At 36.6% G+C, this 22,996-nt stretch overlaps 1 protein-coding gene and 1 non-coding gene across 2 annotated transcripts; both read right to left on the bottom strand.

Annotated features, from left to right (window-relative positions):
* Positions 1 to 415: 415 nt before the first annotated feature.
* Positions 416 to 14,226, bottom strand: LOC144450759 (uncharacterized). Its single transcript, XM_078141469.1, has 14 exons — positions 14,079 to 14,226; positions 10,074 to 11,319; positions 9,225 to 9,295; positions 8,043 to 8,348; positions 7,724 to 7,906; positions 6,752 to 7,065; positions 5,762 to 6,269; positions 5,346 to 5,400; positions 4,429 to 4,710; positions 4,090 to 4,190; positions 2,840 to 2,864; positions 2,460 to 2,555; positions 1,779 to 2,021; positions 416 to 554 (listed from the first exon to the last, which is right to left on the bottom strand). The coding sequence occupies exons 2-14, from the start codon at positions 11,308 to 11,310 to the stop codon at positions 496 to 498; spliced, it is 3,480 nt and encodes a 1,159-aa protein (XP_077997595.1). The 5' UTR covers positions 11,311 to 11,319; positions 14,079 to 14,226; the 3' UTR covers positions 416 to 495.
* A 6,090-nt stretch (positions 14,227 to 20,316) lies between these two features.
* On the bottom strand, positions 20,317 to 20,388 carry Trnae-uuc (transfer RNA glutamic acid (anticodon UUC)). The gene has a single exon. It is a non-coding gene; the product is annotated as a tRNA-Glu (tRNA).
* Positions 20,389 to 22,996: the final 2,608 nt, after the last annotated feature.

Here is a 22,996-nt window from a genome sequence, read left to right as displayed (position 1 = left end):
ACATACATACATACATACATACATACATACATACATACATACATATACATACATACACACACATACATACATACATACATACATACACACACATACATACATACATACATACATACATACATACATACATACATACATACATACATACACATACATACATACATACATACATACATACATACATACATACATACATACATACATATACATACATACATACATACATACATACATACATACATACACATACATACATACATACATACATACATACATACATATACATACATACATACATACATACATACATACATACATACATACATACATACACATACATACATACATACATGCATGCATGCATACATACATACATACATACATACATATACATACATACATACATACATACATACATACATACATACATAAATGTTTTAAGAAATACAACGTCCATTGCCAGAAATAATCAACTCTGCTCTGTACAGATCATGATTACTTCGATGCTGACAACAATCTCGTCTTTTGACGTTGGCGAGGTTCCTTCCATATTTCTGTAAGATATTAAATTAAATTTCTCTTTTGTAAGACCTTCAGCAGAAATTTGGTTTGTTGAGAATTTAAAAAATCGTGTTGTCGCATACGTCAAGCCGTTCATGCCAAAGGTATTATTATTATTATTCTGGCTGTAGTTTTTTGTAATTTGGGGAGTTACAAACCAATTCTAACCACTTATTGTAGTTTTTCGATGGAATCCATACTTTAATTCCATGTCAACATTATTCAATTCAAATACGTTTTCATTTATTCTAGATCATTGTTGATTTACACGATTTATTTTGATTTTTTTCTCAAATCTAGAAATTTTCAAGGATGGTATATAACTCAGATTCAATGTATATATATATATATATATATATATATATATATATATATATATATATATATATATATATATATATGCTTATATTTCACTCTAAATATATATATATATATATATATATATATATATATATATATATATATATATATATTTCACTCTAAATATATATATATATATATATATATATATATATATATATATATATATATATATATATATATATATATATATTGCACTGTTTTGAATTTTTTCGACAATAATTAATTTTGGATTTTTGGATTTTGGAAAATGTTTCGGCAAATTCTTCGGACAGCTCAGTTTCCATACAGTGGGGTAACTCTGCATGAATCTCGAATAAATGAAAACTAATATAATTGAATAATGTTAAATTGTAATACAAGTGTGGGTTCCATAGAAAAACAACACATAAATGGTTAAAATTAGTTTGTTAATCCGAACAATGCAAAATACTACAGCTAAAATATGAATAATACTTTTGGCCTGAACGACTTTTGCACCACTTTTGAAATAATGTCCTGACCAAAACAATTCTCTCATTTTGTGAGAGTGAATGATAGCCCCTGATTATATTTCGCTCTAAATAAAATCTTGACAGTTTGTTATGGCATCTATGTTTACACTTTAGTTATTGACTATTTAGTTAACATTGTTAAAAGATTGATTACATTGAGAGAGTACACCAATTCTGGGCTGATGATTGAAACAATATACTTGATATGGATATTACAAACAATGGTGGTAAATCATGCAAACACTTCACTTGCGTTTTACAAGTTTTATAAGGCCACTTGTATGTTTGTTTTAATACGGTGGTTATTGGTTGGGTGGGTGGTATGCATAAGAAATAAGATTTGTGTATTTATGATTGACTTACCGAAATAACCAAACCGACCTTCCAATGACTCTACAAGATCGAGCAAGTCTGCTTTTGACATTGCTTTTATGAACAAGCGAACAGACTTTGGACGCTTACAGACCCATCTACTGAAGATATTACTTAAACTATTGACCTTATCTTTTGGAACTATCATGTCTTCATTTATCAGTTTTTGAGATAGTTGATTCCACATTTGTGGTCGTAGCCTGTGAACTGTGTAGTTGTAGACTTTCTCCAATTCTGTGGAGGAGAGATTATTAAGGCGTTATCATATCAAACTTACGGACTGTTTGCAACGTTTAGTCTTCAACATATGGGCGTGTATGATGCAATACCTAAATTCGTCCCTCGTTTAAAATCCACTTCCGTTTCGTGTGTCATCAACATATATTGCTATGACATATTAGACAAAGGCAAATCAAGTAATTAAGCACATTATATCCTGTATATTAAAAAGAAATTCTCTCTCTCTCTCTCTCTCTCTCTCTCTCTCTCTCTCTCTCTCTCTCTCTCTCTCTCTCTCTCTCTCTCTCTCTCTCTCTCTCTCTCTCTCTCTCACTTGCATATTACTAAGTTTTTAGAACGTCTATAGTATTCAGTAATTATTTCTGGGGATCCAATTAATAACATTAAGGCCAAATCCATAACATATCTTTAATGCATAATGTATATACTTACCTCGTTCTTGCTCAGATATCTGGCTTTGAGAACTCTGAGTAGATAGTCGACGAACGGGCTGAGTAGTTGATCGTCCTCCCTGTTCAGTAGTGGGTACTATGAAATATCAAAGTAAAGCATATAAGATTTTACTTTCGTTAACTTCATTCCAATGTACATGTAACAGTTCCAGCTGTACTTGTACTGCACAATGTGTGACGAGGTTTATTATGTAAACGTATGCCGCAATCTCTTATTTTCATTTACCAAGCTATTGGTTTTGCAGTACATGTACATGTAGTTTTAAGCCAAGACAGTCATCCATAGTTTTAAAAATGTGCTCAATTTGTTTTCTAAAATCATAATTTAGACTTGATAAAATACATGATCAACAAGCTTACCTTTTACTGTTGGTGAATACACTTTCTGTAAAATGAAAACAATCACTTTCAACATGACACATTTTGAATTGACTTTATTGATGAAATCTAGAGCGAGAAATACGCAGACAGATTACAGGACACGTGTGTTATCGGCCATGGACAGATTCTGTATCGGGGTATGTGAAACAAGTGAAGTAAATTTTTAATGATTTCATAGCTTCATCGCTGTATTTACAGACATGTAACATGTACATGATACAGGCATGTATATAGGTGTGTAATTTCCGACTGTAGACGTTGCTTGATCACATGACTGAAGGAATATACATACAGTTGTACCTATATCCACATATGTACAAAAGCTCTGTTACAGGATATGTAAATTTGGTCAGATTGAAAAGCAAGTTAAAACAGGAACTCTCTTCTTTTGATTTATTAATAGCAAACATTAGGGCTGTTAAACAATTCGAGTATTTTATTCAAAAAACAACACATTGCAAAAATCTGTAAGCAAATGAAATGATTCTGATCTGTAACTTTCGGTTCTTGTTTTGTGCGGTAACTGGGAGTCTTTTTGGTTATTGTGTGTATTTTCCCATGAACTTGCAATCTAGCAATCAAATTTCAGCACCGTATATGACCACTACACTTTTAAAGTAACTCGTTTTAATTGTACTCAATGGGAAAACTCCTAGGACCTCCAGTTTTATCAATACCTTGCAAAACGCTGACGTATTTTCCAGTCCAGTAATTTTAGAAAAGATACTCTAAGTGAAATAGTTAATTTGTGAATTTGACGGTAGTTATCTACTTTTAGTTTATTTCTAATTTTAATAGTTTTGTAAATATTGAATGCATTTTAGTCTTTTTCAATTTCTGAGTAAATGGGGTAATCCTGTAGTCATCTCAAATAAATGAATAAATAAATAAATATATTAATTAATTAATTAATTAATTAATTAATTAATTAATTAATTAATTAATTAATTAATTAATTAATTGATTGATTGATTGATTGATTGATTGATTGATTGATTGATTGATTGATTGATTGATTGATTGATTGATTGATTGATTGATTGATTGATTGATTGATTGATTGATTGATTGATTGATTGATTGATTGATTGATTGATTGATTGATTGATTGATTGATTGATTGATTGATTGATTGATTGATTGATTGATTGATTGATTGATTGATTGATTGATTGATTGATTGATTGATTAATTAATTAATTAATTAATTAATTAAAGCAATAACTTACCACTTCAGAACTAAGTGTGTAAGGTTGCTCTTCCACAGTACCCTCACTTTCCTCCATGACCTCGTCATCGTCATATGCAACATTCCCTACATCACAAGATTCTGTGTATAATACGAGAACAATGAACGTTAATAACAAAATGAACTGGAGGGGTCACAGTTTTTTAATGCAAAACATCATCGGTGAATTAAGTACACTGATATATGACATGCCAAACATAAGCGTCCAGGCACAGTCTTGAAAATGAGACATGTAGAAAACACGCCTTTTATAATTTCCCACCATATTATTACTACAATATTCTAGATCTATGCTTATATTAAAAGTAGGTGAACATACCGCGACGTCGTTGGGAAATAAAGTCCCTTAGTTGGTCTGCCACCATCCTCAGCTCGTGGTTGTCAAGGCAAACACAAACTCTTTCGATGACGTTCGCTATGTTGTGGTCGTCACTGCCTTGGTACCATTTCATGAATACTCGATATATCTGTTCACTTGTCTTATGTGGGAAGTCTGCCGTGACAGTGTCTATGACACAGTCTTCGACTCGTAATTGTCGTCGTGCAAACGACATCCAATCCTTTTCTGGCATTTTGCTTGCTAGGAAGTCAAATACCACTTCTAAGAAATGATCAAACAAACGCCCAGTAATTTTTTTGTTTAATGCTGTCAAGCATTTTACAAAATAGAAGAACTTTATGAAAGGAATCTATCGGTGGTCAAACTGTAGTAGGATTCTGAACTAAAAATGGTAACTGAGTCCAAAATACATTGACCATTCCAAATGGTCAATTTCATGGTCATTATATGCACAAAAAAGTGGAAATAGGCTATTTTTCTTCACCACTTTGTGCATAATATGGGTGATTTTTAAGGTCTGTGGCTGGAAATTCCAGCCAACCACAGAGACCTATGAACCATCTCTGGTTTGTGGCTTGAAATTCCAGCCAACCACAGAGACCTATGAACCAGTGATAGTTCGTGGCTGGAAATTCCAGCCAACATCAGACACTTATGAACCATCTCTGGTTTGTGGCTTGAAATTTAAGCCAACCACAGAGACCTATGAACCATCTCTGGTTTGTGGCTGGAAATTCCAGCCAACATCAGACACTTATGAACCATCTCTGGTGAAAATAACAACAAATCTGTCAAAAACCTATTAACTTTTAAGGTGGGTCATTATGCTTTGCAAAAGGTCAATGTATTTTGGACTCAGTTTGGTTTATTTTACACAAAATGAAAATGTTGCCAACCTGCCGTAAGGCCTTCCACGTCAGTTCTCGTCATAGCTGTAGCCTGTAATTGACCCTGCAGTAACAAGTTTAGTAACAATCGTTCAACTACTATAACAACAACATATTATGAAAAAAAATTCATGATCTATGCCTCGTATACATGTATATTACATCCTAGGTACAGTCCGCTGCATTAACCTAAACCCACCCCACCCCATCCAAAATACGAACCGTAAACATTAATGCGAACTCCTTCAATATTGTCAAACTATTGCTGAATGCCCATGGTGATGTTTTTTGTTTTCAAACATGTCAGCAATACTGAGGTATTACAACAACTGTTGTAAAGTAAATTCAATGACATCAATTTGTCTCTGAAACTAGTATGTTTAACATTAATTCCAAACTCAAAATAAACATGCTTGATAACCTACCTCTGGTAGAATGAATTCCAACTCAGTAATGACACCGCGTTGATCTTCGTAACCTACTCCATATTGATAGGACTCCTCATAATCGTTCTTCATAAACGTAATTGTTCCTTCCATCCTCTCACGAATACTCTTATCCTTGGGTTTTGCCCTGACAGTCCATCCGTTGTCCAGGCCTGCATGGAAAGGCTTAGATCTACGACGACCAGCCAAAATAAAGTCATCGTCAACGTCATAACCAATCTTACTTCCATCTTGTAATTTGCATTCATCACTGAAAGGATTATTACCTTTATCAAATGTGCAATATCCCTTCTTCTCCAGTTCCCGCCTCTTCGTCTGTCCATCCCCTTTACGTAGGATATCAAGGTATAACTTCATGGGATCTCGTACATGCTGGAGAAGCATGAAGTTGACGATAAACGTTCTCTCTCTGGTGGCATTGTATCGTTCGTTCTGACAACTGACGGCCATATCACTATCATTCTCTAGATTGACCTCGGCTGTGCACCTTTTAAATTTAAAAACAAAATATATTTTTGTAGTTATTCAGAGCTCTGGAATCAATCTTATCTTTTCATGCCTTCAGACCGTTATTAGGTAAACATATTAGGTACTATTATATCAGACATTGTAAACTCTGTATAATCATTAAACCGGGTGTAAACTGAATGGACAGAGAGCATTTAACACGTTGCCCACACACTCGCCCAGCCTATCACTACAAATAATCTTGACCACTAATTAACAGACACAATGTCTTTTCATAAGTAATTGACCAATTTCTAGTGAACATAACTTTGGTTATTTGATGTTTGATGAAAACAATATATCCCAGTTGTAGCTAATGCAGCCTTCTTCATAACTTTACGAAATATACTGCATGACGTACGCCGAGGAAATCTCGGGATTACCTATTCCCCACTTAGGCTTCCGTAGTGGTGAGAAGTATGTTACTAATCCAGACATGGTGATCATAGAATGGCTACTCACCCGCTAAATGTGGCTATCTTAAAAACAACATAGCCATTCATAATCTTAGGTCTTGGCACAATACAGTTTGTGACGTCTCTCCATGATCCATCTTCGTGTTCAAGTTTGAGGATGTAAATGCCCATGTTCCTCATATCAGCTGGTACACCTGGTAATGGTAATCTCACTGTTACTGGCTTGGTAAACAGTATGTGATGATCAGTTGTACCTCGTGGCTTGACAAACAACATTGGGCCGAAAATCACGGGTTTTCCAGTGAAATATGATGCGAAATCTTGAATATTTTCATCTATTTCCTTCTCTGCTGTGCAGATCTGTAGGTATAGAAGTCGATACATTTTGTGGCATGTCAAGGCATCGATGAAAACATTATGATCTCTAACTCTCCGTCAACCATCTTTAAGTAAAAATAGTGAACTCCTATAACATAGGTCACCCTGAAACATTGTGTCATTATCAACCAGCAAATTGACCAATCACAGAGTTTTGTTTGTAGTAGCAACGTCAACTATAGAAAGCACAACGATTGGTCATTGAGTTGTTGATGTCAGCCAGCCGTCTGAGGGTGTTCTTGTGACTTTTAATGACTTTTCCTCTTTGTGGTTGATAGAGAGCTAGATAACGTACTGGTAATGCATTGATTATTATATCTAATCTGATGAAATGTTTATGCAACGTATTTTTTTCCGGATTTAGGCATCCACTTTCAAGTTTAACAGAAGAAAGCAGGGCAGAACAGAAACGAAACGAAACGAAACGATATAAAATAAAATAAAATAAAATGAAATAAAACAAAACAAAATAAAACAAAACAAGCAACTTTAGACTGTCCAAATACTGCAAGAGCTTTAACACATAGACTAATATGGCCAATAACAAACTGGTGTGAAAACAAGTCATACATTTATCATAATAATTGAGGAAGTTATGGAAAAGTTCAAATGCGAATGTAATTATGAGTTTTATAGTTACCTCGACAGTCGCGCAGGTGGTCTTATCAACAGCGTTTGAGGGTACTATAATTGAAACGCCTCCCACCAAATCATGCGTAGTTTCATCGTCGTCTTTGCCAATTTTGAAATGCTTCTCGTTGGGCCTTGACATGACGATATACAATGCCGAGCTTGTAATGGAAGTTTCCACACAGTTACCTTCCTATACAAATAAGAAAATTAAATAATAAAAATACAACCTTGCAATGTTTTTTTCAAAGAAAGTACTTTAGTACAACCCATAGCTTTCTGTCGCTTACAAAATAGATATTGAAATTAAACCTTGAGTAATTACTTACCTTGTTCAACGAGCGCTTCACTGTTGGCATCTGTTTCCAATTAAAGCCGTCATCATTACTCTGCAGAAATACAGCTTCTCTCGTTGCATCATCATGTACACGTTTCAAACCTAACGTTACTTTTTTCGCGAATTTGTTGTCAACAAAGATATCGATTATGTCAGATTCATACTCTTCGTGTGGTCGACGAGTAGGCATTTTCACAAAGTCATCAACGCGAGCAACAAGCAGCTCCGTCTTCTTCTTTACATCTCCGGGACCAATAGTTAATATGAAATGGCCGGGTAGCGCTAATTGGAAGGATTTCTGCAAAGAAGGCAAATCCAAATACATCACACTCTTGCTAATTTACCGGCCTATCTGTACTCTGAAGGCGGGCTGACATTATTTCATCGCTCACACCCTTTTTTAATTCTTTAATTTTGCGCACAGTTCTCAAGTCTAACAACATATTGTCGAGTACAAGATTTTGGCATGAAATTCCTATGGTACGTAACTGATTGGTCGCATACATATTTAAATTTCAATCGGCCATAGCTGTATAGTGATTGGTCAAAACAGTTGAGACAATGCTTTGATTGGACAATAATGAATACATAATGATAACATACGATCCTTCACTTGTTTGCAAAGCTGGTGTCATGGTACACCATGTTTCATCCTTGCATATATAATTATGGACGTTGGATTCTATTCTACTTTATGCTACTTTTTGCACACACTGGGGTGCGCCTTCAATACTGTGTGTCAAACAATATATTCATGGACTATACGATGGTGTGGTAGATTCAAAAAGTTAAAAACGTCAGTCATGATCGTTGAACTAACGCCAGCTTTCCCTCAAGACTAACAGGTAGGCTAGGCAGGCTACTAATTATTATAATCTAGAACTCAAATTCGATTTTTTGAAAATTAAACGCTTTAGCGTAGCCTTCGGAAGTGTTGGTCCGATTGTGCTCAATTTTAGAATAGGTGGGAGAACGGCTTTTTATGATATTTTTAAACTGATGCCAGTTTCCGTATCCACTAATTCTTGCGAGGCTTCAGATTTTGTTATTTTTTCTTGAATATGTAAAAAAAACCGTTTAGGGTGGGGTCGGGTAACCAGAACCAAGCAATTCGTTTAGGCCAGAATTAAACCTGAGAATCTCGCATTTAGTTCTTGAATATAACTACCCTTACATCTTTATCCAGTGATTTCATAAACATGTCCGTGTCGTATTCACTACCAATTCTCGATTTCCGGAACTTTTCTGAAGTAATACAAATAAAGATACAAGATGACTTTATTATATCTGTTGAGAGGAATTATGATTACATGGTCTCTCTAAATCAAATATATATAAAATAAAATAAAACAAAAAGCTGTTGAAATTAATAATATATTCAAACATCAATTAACAGTCGGCATACGTCCAGCATAAAAAAAATGTTATATACACACCAACTAATAACTAAAGGGTGCCATTAAAAATCTAATGAAAAAAAAGAGAAGAAAATAGATACTACCGAGATGCATGCAGGCCATAACTAAATGAATGACAAAGTATCCATGACAACAACCCAATGTAATGAAGCGTGTTTATACTACATCAATTTCGCTTTTGATGAAGTATGTATAAAACCTCATTGTTCGAAGGTTTAGGACTCCTGATGGCAGGATGTTCAAAGCACTGAGACACAATGCCTTTGCTTATTTTGCAACAAAGATGTATACAATGTTGGAGGAGAAAAACGACTCAGAGAGCTGTAATGTGGCTTTTTTCTGACAAATAAATCTTTTTCACTGTTAAATTACAGTGACAAGGCAGATAACACTAGTTATTCGAAATGAATAGTTAGTTCTTATTACATTCAGACCAGTAAGTGATATCAATGTAAGACACGGAAAATCAACGGGCTAGTCAAAGTTAACTTTATAACGAAATTGATGATTTGTTAGGGCTTGTGTATGCAATATGACACATTCATGATCAGCTGAACTAAAAAATGTATGTTTGGTGTTTACTCAGTATATGATAAATGCCTTACCTCTTCTTCCTTTAGCTCCACTATCATGAACTGATTTTTCCAGAGAGCTACGGTCACAATCCCCTGCACTAGCACTATCTAGAGAATTGTTCTTGAGATTCAAATTTGTGTTCTTCAACTTCTCGAAAAACTTTTTAGGTAGTTTTTTTAAGCTGCACTCACTAACATCAAGATGACGCAGAGCTTGTAGCTCAGTGATTTCATTGGGAAGAATGGTTAACTTTGGATTGACGTTGATGAGTAGTACTCTCAGAAATTTCATTTCACCTATTTCTTGAGGAATTTTCTGTAAACAGTTAAAGCTAACGTCGAAATATTCCAAGTTTGCCAGGTTTTCCAGATTCTTTCCAGACAAACTCCCGATTTTACAATTAGTGGCACTTAACCTTGAGAGATTAGATTTACGTTGTATTTCTGGAAAGGTATGTAAACTTTGGTTGTTGTTCACATTCAATTCCGTCAGGTTTTCCATTTCGAAGACACTTGCTGTAAGATCTTTTAGGCAATTGCAACTGACGTTGAGATATTGCAAATTTGTCAATCTTCCGATACCAACGGGCAAATGCTCGAGCTGATTGCTTGACAAATCTAATTCTATCAGATTTGTAAGCATTGAAATGCGTGGGGTGATGCTTCGTATTTGGTTTGACACTGCGTATAATTTCTGTAACTTTGTCATGGTTGCAATCTCTTCTGATAAATCTGATAGGAAGTTATAATTTAGACTGAGTTCTTCAATCTTTCTTAATTTCATCAGAGAAGATGGTAGCTCACTGAAGGCGTTGTTATTTAAATACAATAACTTCAAATTCTCTGGACATATCTGTAAAGATGGTAACGTAGTCAAATTATTGTTACCGAGGTCAAGTTTTCCGAGTTTGGGGAGTTCAAACAGGATTTCGTCAACTGCGGTTAAACCGTTATTATCCAAGTACAATTCCCTTAGTTCAGTAAGATTTTTAAGACAGACCTGCGACATTAACAAACGGTCCGAATCAAAACAATTTGCACCCAAATCAAGAACTTCAAGTTTTGTCAAGGAATTTAGAACACCTGGTAAAGTTTTGAACTGGTTTTTTCGCAACAAAAGTGTGCTGAGGTTTGTTAACCGTGCCAACTCGTCTGGTAAATCAGTTAATATGTTTTGATTGATATTTAGCTCAGTAAGACTTGTCTTCTCAAAGACGTTTGCAGGAAGATCCCTGAGCCGTCTCTTGCTAAGATTCAACGACATCATTTGTGGTTCCTGAAAGATAATGCATGCAAGAGTTGTTTTACCATACACAAGCCAAGTTATTGTCTTTGAAAAGAAATATGAATTATATACTATAATCGTTCTGTCACAATAATCTGTGCTGACGTCACTGGTTCTGCAGTGCTCAACATGGGAGTAAGAACTGTCTAATAAATCACCATAATTTTCCCTATTATCATGAATAGTGCTTGAGAAGGTATTTTTGTATATTTTGAATAGTTTTGTCATTCAGCTGGGAATAATTGTGACAAAGGTTTGTCACTATTCGTCTAGCGGCTATAGTGATAAGGCTCCTTAAGTGACCATGCATTGTTTTCCTTGGCTGACAGACTAAAATGTCGGAGAATAACATATAACTACACCACATGCATGAATAGCTTGATATATGCAACAGTACTGTTGGAAACAGGCATTGTTAGCACACAAAAGAATGTATGGCTGTAGCCAAAGACATTGTGCAACTGTTTTCAGTAACACATTTTCCTCATGAACAGAGTGAACTATAACATTGTAGCACGTATTAAGCTAGGAAGGTTTATGTTGGTCATATTGGTAAGGGTCAGCGTAGGTTGAATTCTTATCAGAATGACGTTCGTTGCTATGTTCTTTTTATGTTATGTTTTGTTTAATATCGTTTACCATATCACTCTAAATTAGGTTATACATTATGGATATTTTGATTTGGAAGTTTCGAAGTGAAAGCTATAAATAGTGATCGCAAGTACCGCTTCCAAGGAAACATCCCATTTAACCTCCTATACTGGAATATCCATCGAAGATAGAGAAGGTTATAAGTCGGGGATAAAGGAACCGGGCAACTGTACCATAGCGATCACGGTACGTATTTAGAAATTACAGACACTTCAATGGAAGAATGGAGACATCGTAAAATTTATTGCATAGAGGTTACTTCACTCTGAAAAGGTAGGGTCAACTGTGCATGTGCACTAGAATCTCGATAGAACGAAAAGAAAACCGTTAACCTTTGCCCTAAAATCTTTTAACATTTCGTTATAGTACAAAGCGAATTTAACATTTCGTTACAGTGCAAAAATAGCGTGTTAAACAGGACTCCAGTTGAGGAAATCCAAGACAGAAAATATCGCCTCCATTGTTTGTGTTTGCTACAAATATATAACTGTTGTAGGCCATTCTTGTATTTTGGTCAGGTAATTCATTTATAATTTGATTTGGGCAAGCTTAGATATGGCATCATGATTCAGTATGCTGGGGAATAAACGGGGAAAACCACAGTTAGCCAAGACAGTGTTTTATTGTTAATTCGTGAAACTCTACATAAGATAGATGTCTTATTGGGATTGAGCAGTTTAAGTCATCTTTTATTAACTGGTTTTAAAATCTAATAGCCACTCACGTCATTTCTCGTTGCACCTTAACGTTTCAAGGCATATATCGCCATGTACTCTTGTGTGCCGTGTTTATTTACTCTGGGTGTATATTTGTTTATAAATAACTTTAGGTGGAACAAGTGAGCCTTGAAGCAGCGTTCTGGTGTTGTGCAGAAAATAATAAAAGATGTAAGGGCGATGGGCGAGGCGTAAAAACGAGCGGAACTAAAAAAAGACACGTTTTTTGCTACATTTTATTTTGACTGAAAAATTGCTTTGACTAAAGTTTACTTTTATTAGTTCACACATAAAATACACACGTTTGCATTATATATGTATAATTTACCAGCCAAAATGATCACTGTTTAGTCTGATTTTTTTTTGGCCGCCAAAAATATTTCAGCTAATAAGCTTAATGTTAGTTTAGCGTCTAGTAAAAAGTTATTTTTAGACATTGGGTAATTTGTGCAACACAACTAACGCAACAATCTGCAATCGTAAAACACCAGATTCAAAACTTTTCAATAGCCAGGGGTTTCAGTCGAATTCACATTCTGTTAACATGAGATCACTTTTCAAAAGGACATGCCCGTCGGGCATTAGGAACGTAACTTCCGTCTTGTTCCAATACAAGTATTGCCAAAGAATGTAGTTGTCGTCGTTACAATGAGCTTTCATAGTATAATGCAACCCATTTCAAGTTTCCATTCACTGGCTCTGTTTGCTACAGCTACACAGAAACCAAAAAGAAATTACATATTCTATACACGCAATTGCTACATTTTGTTAGACACGCGGACGTCAATGTTTTTATGTCTGTATTTGTTGTATGCCGTGTATCGGGTTAGTTCATTTCAGTTAGACAAAATGTAGTAAGAAACTGTACTCATGCAATCTTGCTTTCTTGAAGTGTAGCATGTGTAGTTTGTTATTGGTTTCTGCGTGGTTGTATCACACAGAACCGGTGAATAGTAAGCCTTAACTTGAAGCGTGACGTCAGCAAGTTTTTATATAATGTAAAAGCATGTAATGGCATACTAAGTAATCGAAAAGGTGATCTTCCCACCGAACGTCACTTCCAATGTACAGCCAGATCAACCAGACGATCTCATTTTCACACTCTCCACACTTTCACACTTTCACACTTTCATACTAGTCAAAACAAACACATACAAATATTCATTTTTATCCACATCAAAAATGATTGGAACTATCTCACGAATTTCCTTATCTTGTAGAATACAGAAAGAGGAAGTGTCAAACCAAATCAAGTCTCCATTCTTACCAATGCTGCCCACACAAAATGCACAATCATTACTTGGTGTAGTACTTGTTGGAGTTGTCGAGTAGACAGAAACAGGAACAAGACTCAATCATTACGAATTACGTGTACATAATTACCTGGCTACTCCGCGGTCAGCTTCCAACACCTTCCATCCAAAACCTAACCTAACAGACCATACAATTGAAATATACTGCAGTGATTCGCTGGTTTGACCTGGCGATACCGTTCTTATCGTTCAGAATCTGGTTTCCGAATGGCTGAGAATCGCGAGGAGGAAGACTTTAAACTGACACTTTGCACGACGCATGCGTACCTTTTTATGAATTTCAGGGGGAAAAAATGTCACGTGATGCAAAACCGGGATTTCCCCTACAGTTTACATTGTAACAGCCGCCTCCTGTAGGCTATAACGTAGGTAAGCTAAAGATAACGCTTCGTCACCACTTTGAGATGTTAAACTTATTTGTTTTGCAAGCTAAGGCAGAAATGAAAAAAAGGTGTGAATACTGGTTATTGTGTGCACAAGCATTGTTCTTACTAAGCACCATATGATCCAAATGGGTTACGATACCACGTGACAAAATAGAGTCGGTCCTAGATAGATCTGACCTCTCCATAATAGGTTCAGGCATGATTACTTTTTAACAACGAAGTATGACGCAGTGTGTATATTGTTAAGGTAAAAGTAAGAGCATTGTTGCCCAGACTACAGGCTAACTAACGAAACACTATTATTGGTCATGCAGAATGTTGTTAACAAAGATGAAAGAACCCATTTTGATATGTATATTTTTTTATTTTCAATATCATTTAAATAAGAATTTTATTTATTTATTTATTTATTTATTTATTTGTTTGTTTGTTTGTTTGTTTGTTTGTTTGTTTATTTATTTATTTATTTATTTATTTATTTTTAAAACATCCAACAGGCATTGCCCAATAATAGGAGGAAGGTACAAAAATGTACAGTCTTCACTTGTCGTATTCCTTTTGCCCATAATGTTCAATTCTGGAATGTGCATTGGTAAGTGTTTCCCAAGCGCGATAATGACAACACCTGGTGTGCAACACAAACTTGTGCAGGGCTACAGTGAAATTGAAAATACACACACGTCCTACCATAAGTACATATGCTGATTTGTCTACATACATACACCTGCATATACTACTACTACTGCCAATAATAATAACAGTGAAATCCCTTGGATAACTGTCAAAGTCGCTTGGATAACTGTCAAAGTCGCTTTGTCTTTTCTATGAAGTCTTATTTACTTTGTACCTTTCAATAATACCAATTTTCCATTTCTAGTCTGCAGATCTAGAGAAAGCACCAGCCATAGATGCTGAGGACAAGGAGGTTGGAAGAAAGAGTTGTTATGGTAAGAAAAGGATACCTAATGAATTCTTGGTAGATACTACAAGAAGGAATAGTTTCAGCTTCAAACACAAGAGAGGGCTTAAAAAGAAGGTAAGTTGACCGGAGTGAACACTTCACTCTTGAGAAATTTTGGAAATTCGTTTTTCAAAATTTGTGAAAACAAATGGATGGAAAGTTATGGGCATAAAATATTAATTTTGGAAATATTTGCACTGCGTCTCACTAAAAAAGTTGAATTGTAATTTAATATCACTTGAAGCACCACCTAAGACTACTTTATCAAGCACCATTTTCTGATTTTCTTCACATGTTGCTTTCAGGCCCTTGTCAAGTTTTTTTTCACTCGCACCAACATGGGCTCTTTCTTCTTCTGATGTCATGAGATAGCCGAAAAAGCAGGATGACTACAGATGAAGACATCAAAGATGTCATTGATGATATTGATTGCAAGTAAAGCGTGTGTTAATCCTGCACATTTCCTATATGAGGGCTCCATGTGTTAAAATAGGTGATGGCCTGATCTGATAGGTGACGCCCTTATATAATTCCTGAGAAATGTGTGATATTTTATTGTATTGAAATTGATTTATGACAGAAACACAGTTCACTTCTAATCTCAACAAGATGAATCTACAAACACGGAAGAAACAATCAATAGCAAGACTTAAAAGTTATAAAATCATTGATACTACTATTGCTACCACGAAAGGTCATCAGGTGACCAAATTACACTTGAATTACACATAGCCCTTCCAATTTAACTCCGAGAATTAAAATTTAGATGTTATGTTGGATTGCTAAAAAATGTCTTTTACCGGCTAACTGAACTTAAAAGAGAAATATATGACAAAATGTACCTTACTTATTCTTCCCTGATGTTCAGAAAGTTTCAGTGAATAAGAAAACAAGTTTAATTTTCTTTACGAAGTTTAATACACCAAGCAGTCACGTCCTCCTCCTCTTTGTTCAATCGTGATAGATTTCTTGAACTTGACTTTGATTCCACATTCAGAATGGCCTTCGTTTTCTTTCTAATCTCCAATTTGAGAGAAATGATATTGGACCATAAATAACATCATCCCAGTGTGTTGCTGCCATCTTATTTGTCAGCCTTCGGTGACAAAGTACTGGATTAAACAATTATTGCCGTCAGTTAAGCGTGCCTTTCTCTTCTATCAGTCCATAATTACTAAGGGATGAATTTTTAATTAACCACCCTTTTCAACCTATTCATCTACTCCCTTTTCAACCTATTCATCTACTCCTTAAGACAGGAAGGGAATTGGCAAAAAAGGGAAAGCAAAATCATAAGTTACCGCTGTCAGATTATCCAAGTTCCTGAATGTTCGCATCCACTCATCTGCGAACATGGCCCAGCTGACCATCGTTTAGAAGTTGGTATTTTTCAGCGATCGCCACGTCGGACGCCATGTTTTGCCTACGATAAACCATGCAAAACGTGCGAAGTTGTCGTAGTAGCAACGGTAACTAAGGTGGGCGTGGCTACTGTGCTCAGGGCGATCCGTCAATTGCACGAGGCTTTATGAAAATATCTCCACTTTCAGTACACAAACTTATAAACTCTCGTTTGTACGAATACCAGTTTAATGTGACAAGACCTGACAGGGTTTGATCACTTGGCGATCCTGAATGCTGAAACTGGTACAACGTATATATAAATTAAAATGGAAATAATAGGCCCCAACTGAAAAACAGTTTCATTTTCCGTTGCTGGGCTTCCTTATATCTGTATTCAGATATTCGTCATAGTGTTTGCTATGAGATATCTCTTATAAGAAATTCTATATGCATATGTAAAATGTTACAATATCACTTACATTCACTTCTGAATTTGATTTCGTCTTCGATCCAGTCGTACTCTTCCCGATATTCTAAATTGGCCAGGGTGGCACCCCCGTGCCGATGATCAGAGTCACCCACAGCCACTTCATGTTGCTTGACGTCCGCTGCGCCGAGAAAGAAATAGCAAGAGCCTTCCCAATGCACCCATCCATTTTCGCAGGGATGGCGTTCTATTTTTGGGACAAGATATGTTTTTGATAATTACAATTGGGATAAATAGGATAGTAATAATTTAGTATATAAATACTAAGTAATATAGACTAATATTCACTATAGCACCATTTTTATGCTGAAAGAGCGGTACTCTCTCTCTCCCAGCACCTCTGAGGGCATACATTGATGAAACAAAGAACGAAATGGCTCCTGGTTAATTTTAGACATCATTTTGGAATAGACAGGATAGAAATAATTTAGTTTATGTGAGTATATACAGCAATTATGTATCCTTATAGCACCAATTTTATTTCGGAAGAGAGGTACTCTCTGGAACAGTACCTATGAGGGTGTATTGTTACTTTTCGATCTTCGCACACAGCTGAGAGATCTAGATCAAGTAACTACACTCGAATCACTCCGACATCTTATGTACCGACTCAACTTCTGTACCGGGACCACTACGTGAATTTTAGGGCATTAGTCCAGACTACACACAGTTTATGTTCAAGCCGAAAGTCTACAGTAGGACCATATGACAATCACTTAGCATATGCTTCGTTCATTGCCTTCCCCCGAAGTAAAGTGCCTGCCTGCTAGTTCCAAGCGTAATCTTTTATTGTCCTTTAAGTCTTCATTTACATAACACATGTGTATGGCCAAATAATTAATGCAAACCATATTAAAGTCTATAAGGGTTGTTACCATGACCTAAAGACTATTCTCAAAACATTGATAAATGACCACTATGAATCCTAGCTATTTATGAAATGCAGACTGTCGTCTCATGTACTCGAGTACGCTTGGTGGTCTGAATCCGATATCCTTGAGAGAGTCTGTTGACCTTTCAGTGAAAGTGGGACATGTAGTTAAAATATTGAATTTACTATAATTATGACAATATATTGATGACGCAAATAATAAACTTAATATCCAGACTACTTGCTGATGTTTTAAATCAAATGCGACAGACTGAACTAATTTAGTTTCTGAGAGTACTATGTAATACAGCCTAACGTTTCATTATAGTACCACTTATATCATAGGAAAGAGAGTACTCTCTGGCAAAGTACATATTATGTTGATGACCCAAATCTGCAAATATGTCACGTGCCGTTCACGCTGCATGAACGTGTTTGCGATGACAGATAAGTGTGATACAGTTGTGTGACACACCTCGGTGACTGTGACCCCAGGTACAAGTCCCAGCATTTTTCTTACAGTGAGTTAGTCTCCCGTGACGACGTGGACGTCTCCATACCCAGGGACTAAAAATACGCCATTTTACTTCAAGTGGTCAGACCTAAAGGAATTAATTAGTCAGGTGAGTTTTTTTGTTTATATCTAAATGTTCAAACGAGTTATAAAGTGATTCGTATCACATTAGTTTGGAGAAAGATTCCTTACTGAGCTGTCAATGGAGAAAATACATTTGAAAGATTATATTAATGGTTAAATTCATGTCAATATGAGGAAAACAAGCTGGCAAGTCTCTAATATACTGATCATGCAGTCAGCCATTCTACATTTAGACTTCTAGTCCTGCTTGCATACGGGGTATAGTCGTCCCTCCCTTCTCCAACCTCCGAAGAGCCAGCCGTGAAACCCGGGCTTCCCTGAATTGCTGGTAACTAAAGAATTAACGCACCCTGTGGATAAATATTAGTAATAAATCGACTGTTTAGTAATTTTACCTCGCCGTGGCTACAAAAGTCTCAGTTCGGAGGACTATAGCAATTTGCTTCCGCAGTCGAAATAGGCTGAGTACATTGTTTCAAAGGACAGTGTTGAGGGTCATGTCAATAATCTAGACATGTGCACCGTCTTAGGGTCATGTCAGTAATCTAGACCCGTGCACCGTATGAGGGTCATATCAGTGATCTAGACCCGTGCACCGTCTGAGGGTCATATCAGTAATCTAGACCCGTGCACCGTCTGAGGGTCATGTCAGTAATTTTGACCCGTGCACCGTCTTAGGGTCATGTCAGTAATCTAGACCCGTGCACCGTCTTAGGTTCATGTCAGTAATCTAGACCCGTGCACCGTCTGAGGGTCATGTCAGTAATCTAGACCCGTGCACTGCGCGCTGTCTGAGGGTCATGTCAGTAATCTAGACCCGTGCACCGTCTGAGGGTCATATCAGTGATCTAGACCCGTGCACCGTCTTAGGGTCATATATGTGATCTAGACCCGTGCACCGTCTGAGGGTCATGTCAGTAATTTTGACCCATGTACCGTCTTAGGGTCATGTCAGTAATCTAGACCCGTGCACCGTCTGAGGGTCATGTCAGTAATCTAGACCCGTGCACTGCGTGCTGTCTGAGGGTCATGTCAGTAATCTAGACCCGTGCACCGTCTGAGGGTCATGTCAGTAATCTAGACCCGTGCACTGCGCGCTGTCTGAGGGTCATGTCAGTAATCTAGACCCGTGCACCGTCTGTGGGTCATATCAGTGATCTAGACCCGTGCACCGTCTTAGGGTCATATCAGTGATCTAGACCCGTGCACCGTCTGGGGGTCATGTCAGTAATTTTGACCCGTGCACCGTCTTAGGGTCATGTCAGTAATCTAGACCCGTGCACCGTCTTAGGGTCATGTCAGTAATCTAGACCCGTGCACTGCGTGCTGTCTGAGGGTCATGTCAGTAATCTAGACCCGTGCACCGTCTGAGGGTCATGTCAGTAATCTAGACCCGTGCACCGTCTTAGGGTCATTTCAGTAATCTAGACCCGGCACCCTGCCCTTAGGGGCAAAAGCGACCTTCAGCTACATGTCGTATTGACCGAAAGCCCAAAGGTCTAATAGCCAGACTAATGGTTCTTCTATTACCATTGTTTCCCTCCAAAGAAAATGGGTGGATAGGATTTGAGGATAGAAGAACAAGCTGGTAGATATAGGTGGAATGAATCAAATAACGTTGTCCATTTTAAATAAGTTTTCAAAAGCAAAACAATTGACATTTCCCATGCCGGGAATTGAACCCGGGCCGCGTGGGTGAAAGCCACGAATCCTAACCACTAGACCACATGGGATACATATTGTTATCCATTTTAACATTGAAAATTCAATTATATTCAACGAAATATAAATTGAAACATTGGCTCAGATATTTTGGGCTTTTAGTTAAGTATTTTCATTTTGGTGCGATGTGCAAATCTACTCCACCTTGAACATTTAAAGAATGTACAGCGAAAATATTCAATGAATGATAAGAGCAAAGAAATGTTTTCTAAAGTGTTCAAATACAACCAGCGAAAAACACCAATGCCTTTGTTTGAATGAAGTGAGCTCTGTAAAAAAATATTATGCAACGACAAAATTAGCAGTAATTACAATAATAATAATAATTGTGCAAAATAATTCAAAACCGGCAAACTTTCATGAGTTTGAGAACTATCCCGGGTTTCGGCAGTCCACTTTTTATTACTTTAAATCAAACATTCTCACATCAACTGAAAAGGTACCTGAAGAGTTATTTGATTTAGTTATTTACTCGATTTGTTATCTCTGACATCGAGATCACTATTCACTTTTGCTGTCGAATTCGAAGTAAGAAATATTTACGTATCCAAGTAGTGATACATGCTGAGTTTATAAGATAGTTTACTCGGCTGGACATACTTATACAAAACTTTATCCGATTTCCAAGTTGAGAAAGTTACCAATGTGCTATTTTATCGCCCAAAGTCTTCAGTCTAAGTTCAGAGCAGTAATCAATACAGACTGCGAGATATACGTCGTGTCGCACCGCCCTCACCGCGAGCGTGGTTGACCGACGTGTGAGGGTGCCCCGTCACGGCGTGCCTGACAGACTATAAGTTGACGTGTACTGTTAAAACTGAGGGGACATAAATCTCACTGGATTTTCCTTTAGCGTGCTGAAAATTTATTTGCCATTCCGGTTTAGATGACATGAATAAATACTGCAAGTGGACACATATCAATGATCAGCAAATATAGCTAGTTCTGTATGTTTAAATAAGGAGCAATTCATCACGATCACTCGGCCTTGTTTTCAATAATTTTGTGACAATTTGAAATTATGTTATGGAGACCATCCTGTTCATACCAAAACTTCAGTTATTACAGGGGTCAGGGAAATTATGGGGGGGGGGTATCAATGTTTACAAATAGATTCTCGGGGAAGGCCATGTGCCCACTGTTTGAGAGTTCTTGCCTTCAGCTGCGTCACCAAGAGTCAAACACATACAGCTGCTGATTAATGCAGTGCCTTCACACAAATTCACCGTGGTGGTAATAGTGGGAAAGACCAATGTCCTGTGGTGGCAGCTTGACATTCTGGCGAACGACATTTTCAAGGCAGACTGGACAGCCAAATCTCTGTCTAACCTCTTAGAAAACAAGCTGCGCTCCCATACCACTTATCGGTGAACAACTCTCAACAGATCGATGAAAGAAACGCGTGTCCAAGCTGCTACAAGACGACAATAAACTATTTCTATCAAATACCACAGTACCCAGTAACATTTTCGAGCATATCGTGTTATTTTTGACCGCAAGAGTTTCATAGTTAACGATTAACAAGTAGTTGTCACGTATTTGCATGTACTTTTAGTCAAGCCCAACCCACTTGTTATTGATTTCTCTCAGTAGGGCCCTACCGAGTGTTACCAGTTTAAGCTTGACATTTACATGGTGGCCAATGGAACACAACACAATAAATATTATTATGATGTGTGTTGTAAAGTTTCCTTAGTTATAAATACCAAGAACAACAAACACATACATTTACCACCCCTAAAACAAACAAGAACAACAATAACAACGCTACACTTACACGCACACACACACACACGCACACACACACACATACATACATACATACATTACATACATACACACACACACACATACATACATACATACATACATATATACATACATACATACACACACACACACACATACATACATACATACATACATACATACATACATACATACATACATACATACATACAAACATACATACATAAACACACACACACACACTACACACACCCTCCCCATAACAGGGTCATAATAATTGGCACTTATAGCATCGACTTGAATTATAAGAGTGTATAAATACACAGTTTAAATGAAAACCCTCTGTGCTTACTAACAAAACAACTATGTTAGTTCTATCCACATTGACTATGAGTCATGTCTAGTGTCAAAACAAAGATAAGGCTATCCCGGGTTATACCATAAATTAGATCCTACAGGGGCTATGGTTATACGTCTACGTTCACCTCTAAGTGTGACGTCCCCTCTAAGAAATCCATACATATGATAAATCAAACCAGGCAGGTCTCATAGGGCGTCTGATATAATGGTTGTGAATCAAAGGTATGCTAGTTATATATGATGCACGTGTCTATGACAGCTAGGCAAATTGTTAAATGCTGAACAACGTATGATATTTTAGTACGAGATGTACACTGAATACGTCCTGTAACATGCGTAATGAACGTTCTTACTGTGCAATTTGTTATTATTGATGCATATACCACTTTAAGATGTTGCATAATTACCGCAAAATAATTAATTATGCAAATGCCTCAATGAAATTGTGATATCGCACATATGAACTTTGTTATCATCGATGCATGTACCAAATATTACTATCATGTGAAA

The sequence above is a fragment of the Glandiceps talaboti genome, chromosome 20 (genome assembly GCF_964340395.1).
Source record: "Glandiceps talaboti chromosome 20, keGlaTala1.1, whole genome shotgun sequence".
NCBI classification, from domain to species: domain Eukaryota; kingdom Metazoa; phylum Hemichordata; class Enteropneusta; family Spengelidae; genus Glandiceps; species Glandiceps talaboti.
Note: the sequence above shows the minus strand (reverse complement) of the source record. Positions and strands in the feature narration are given on the sequence as shown.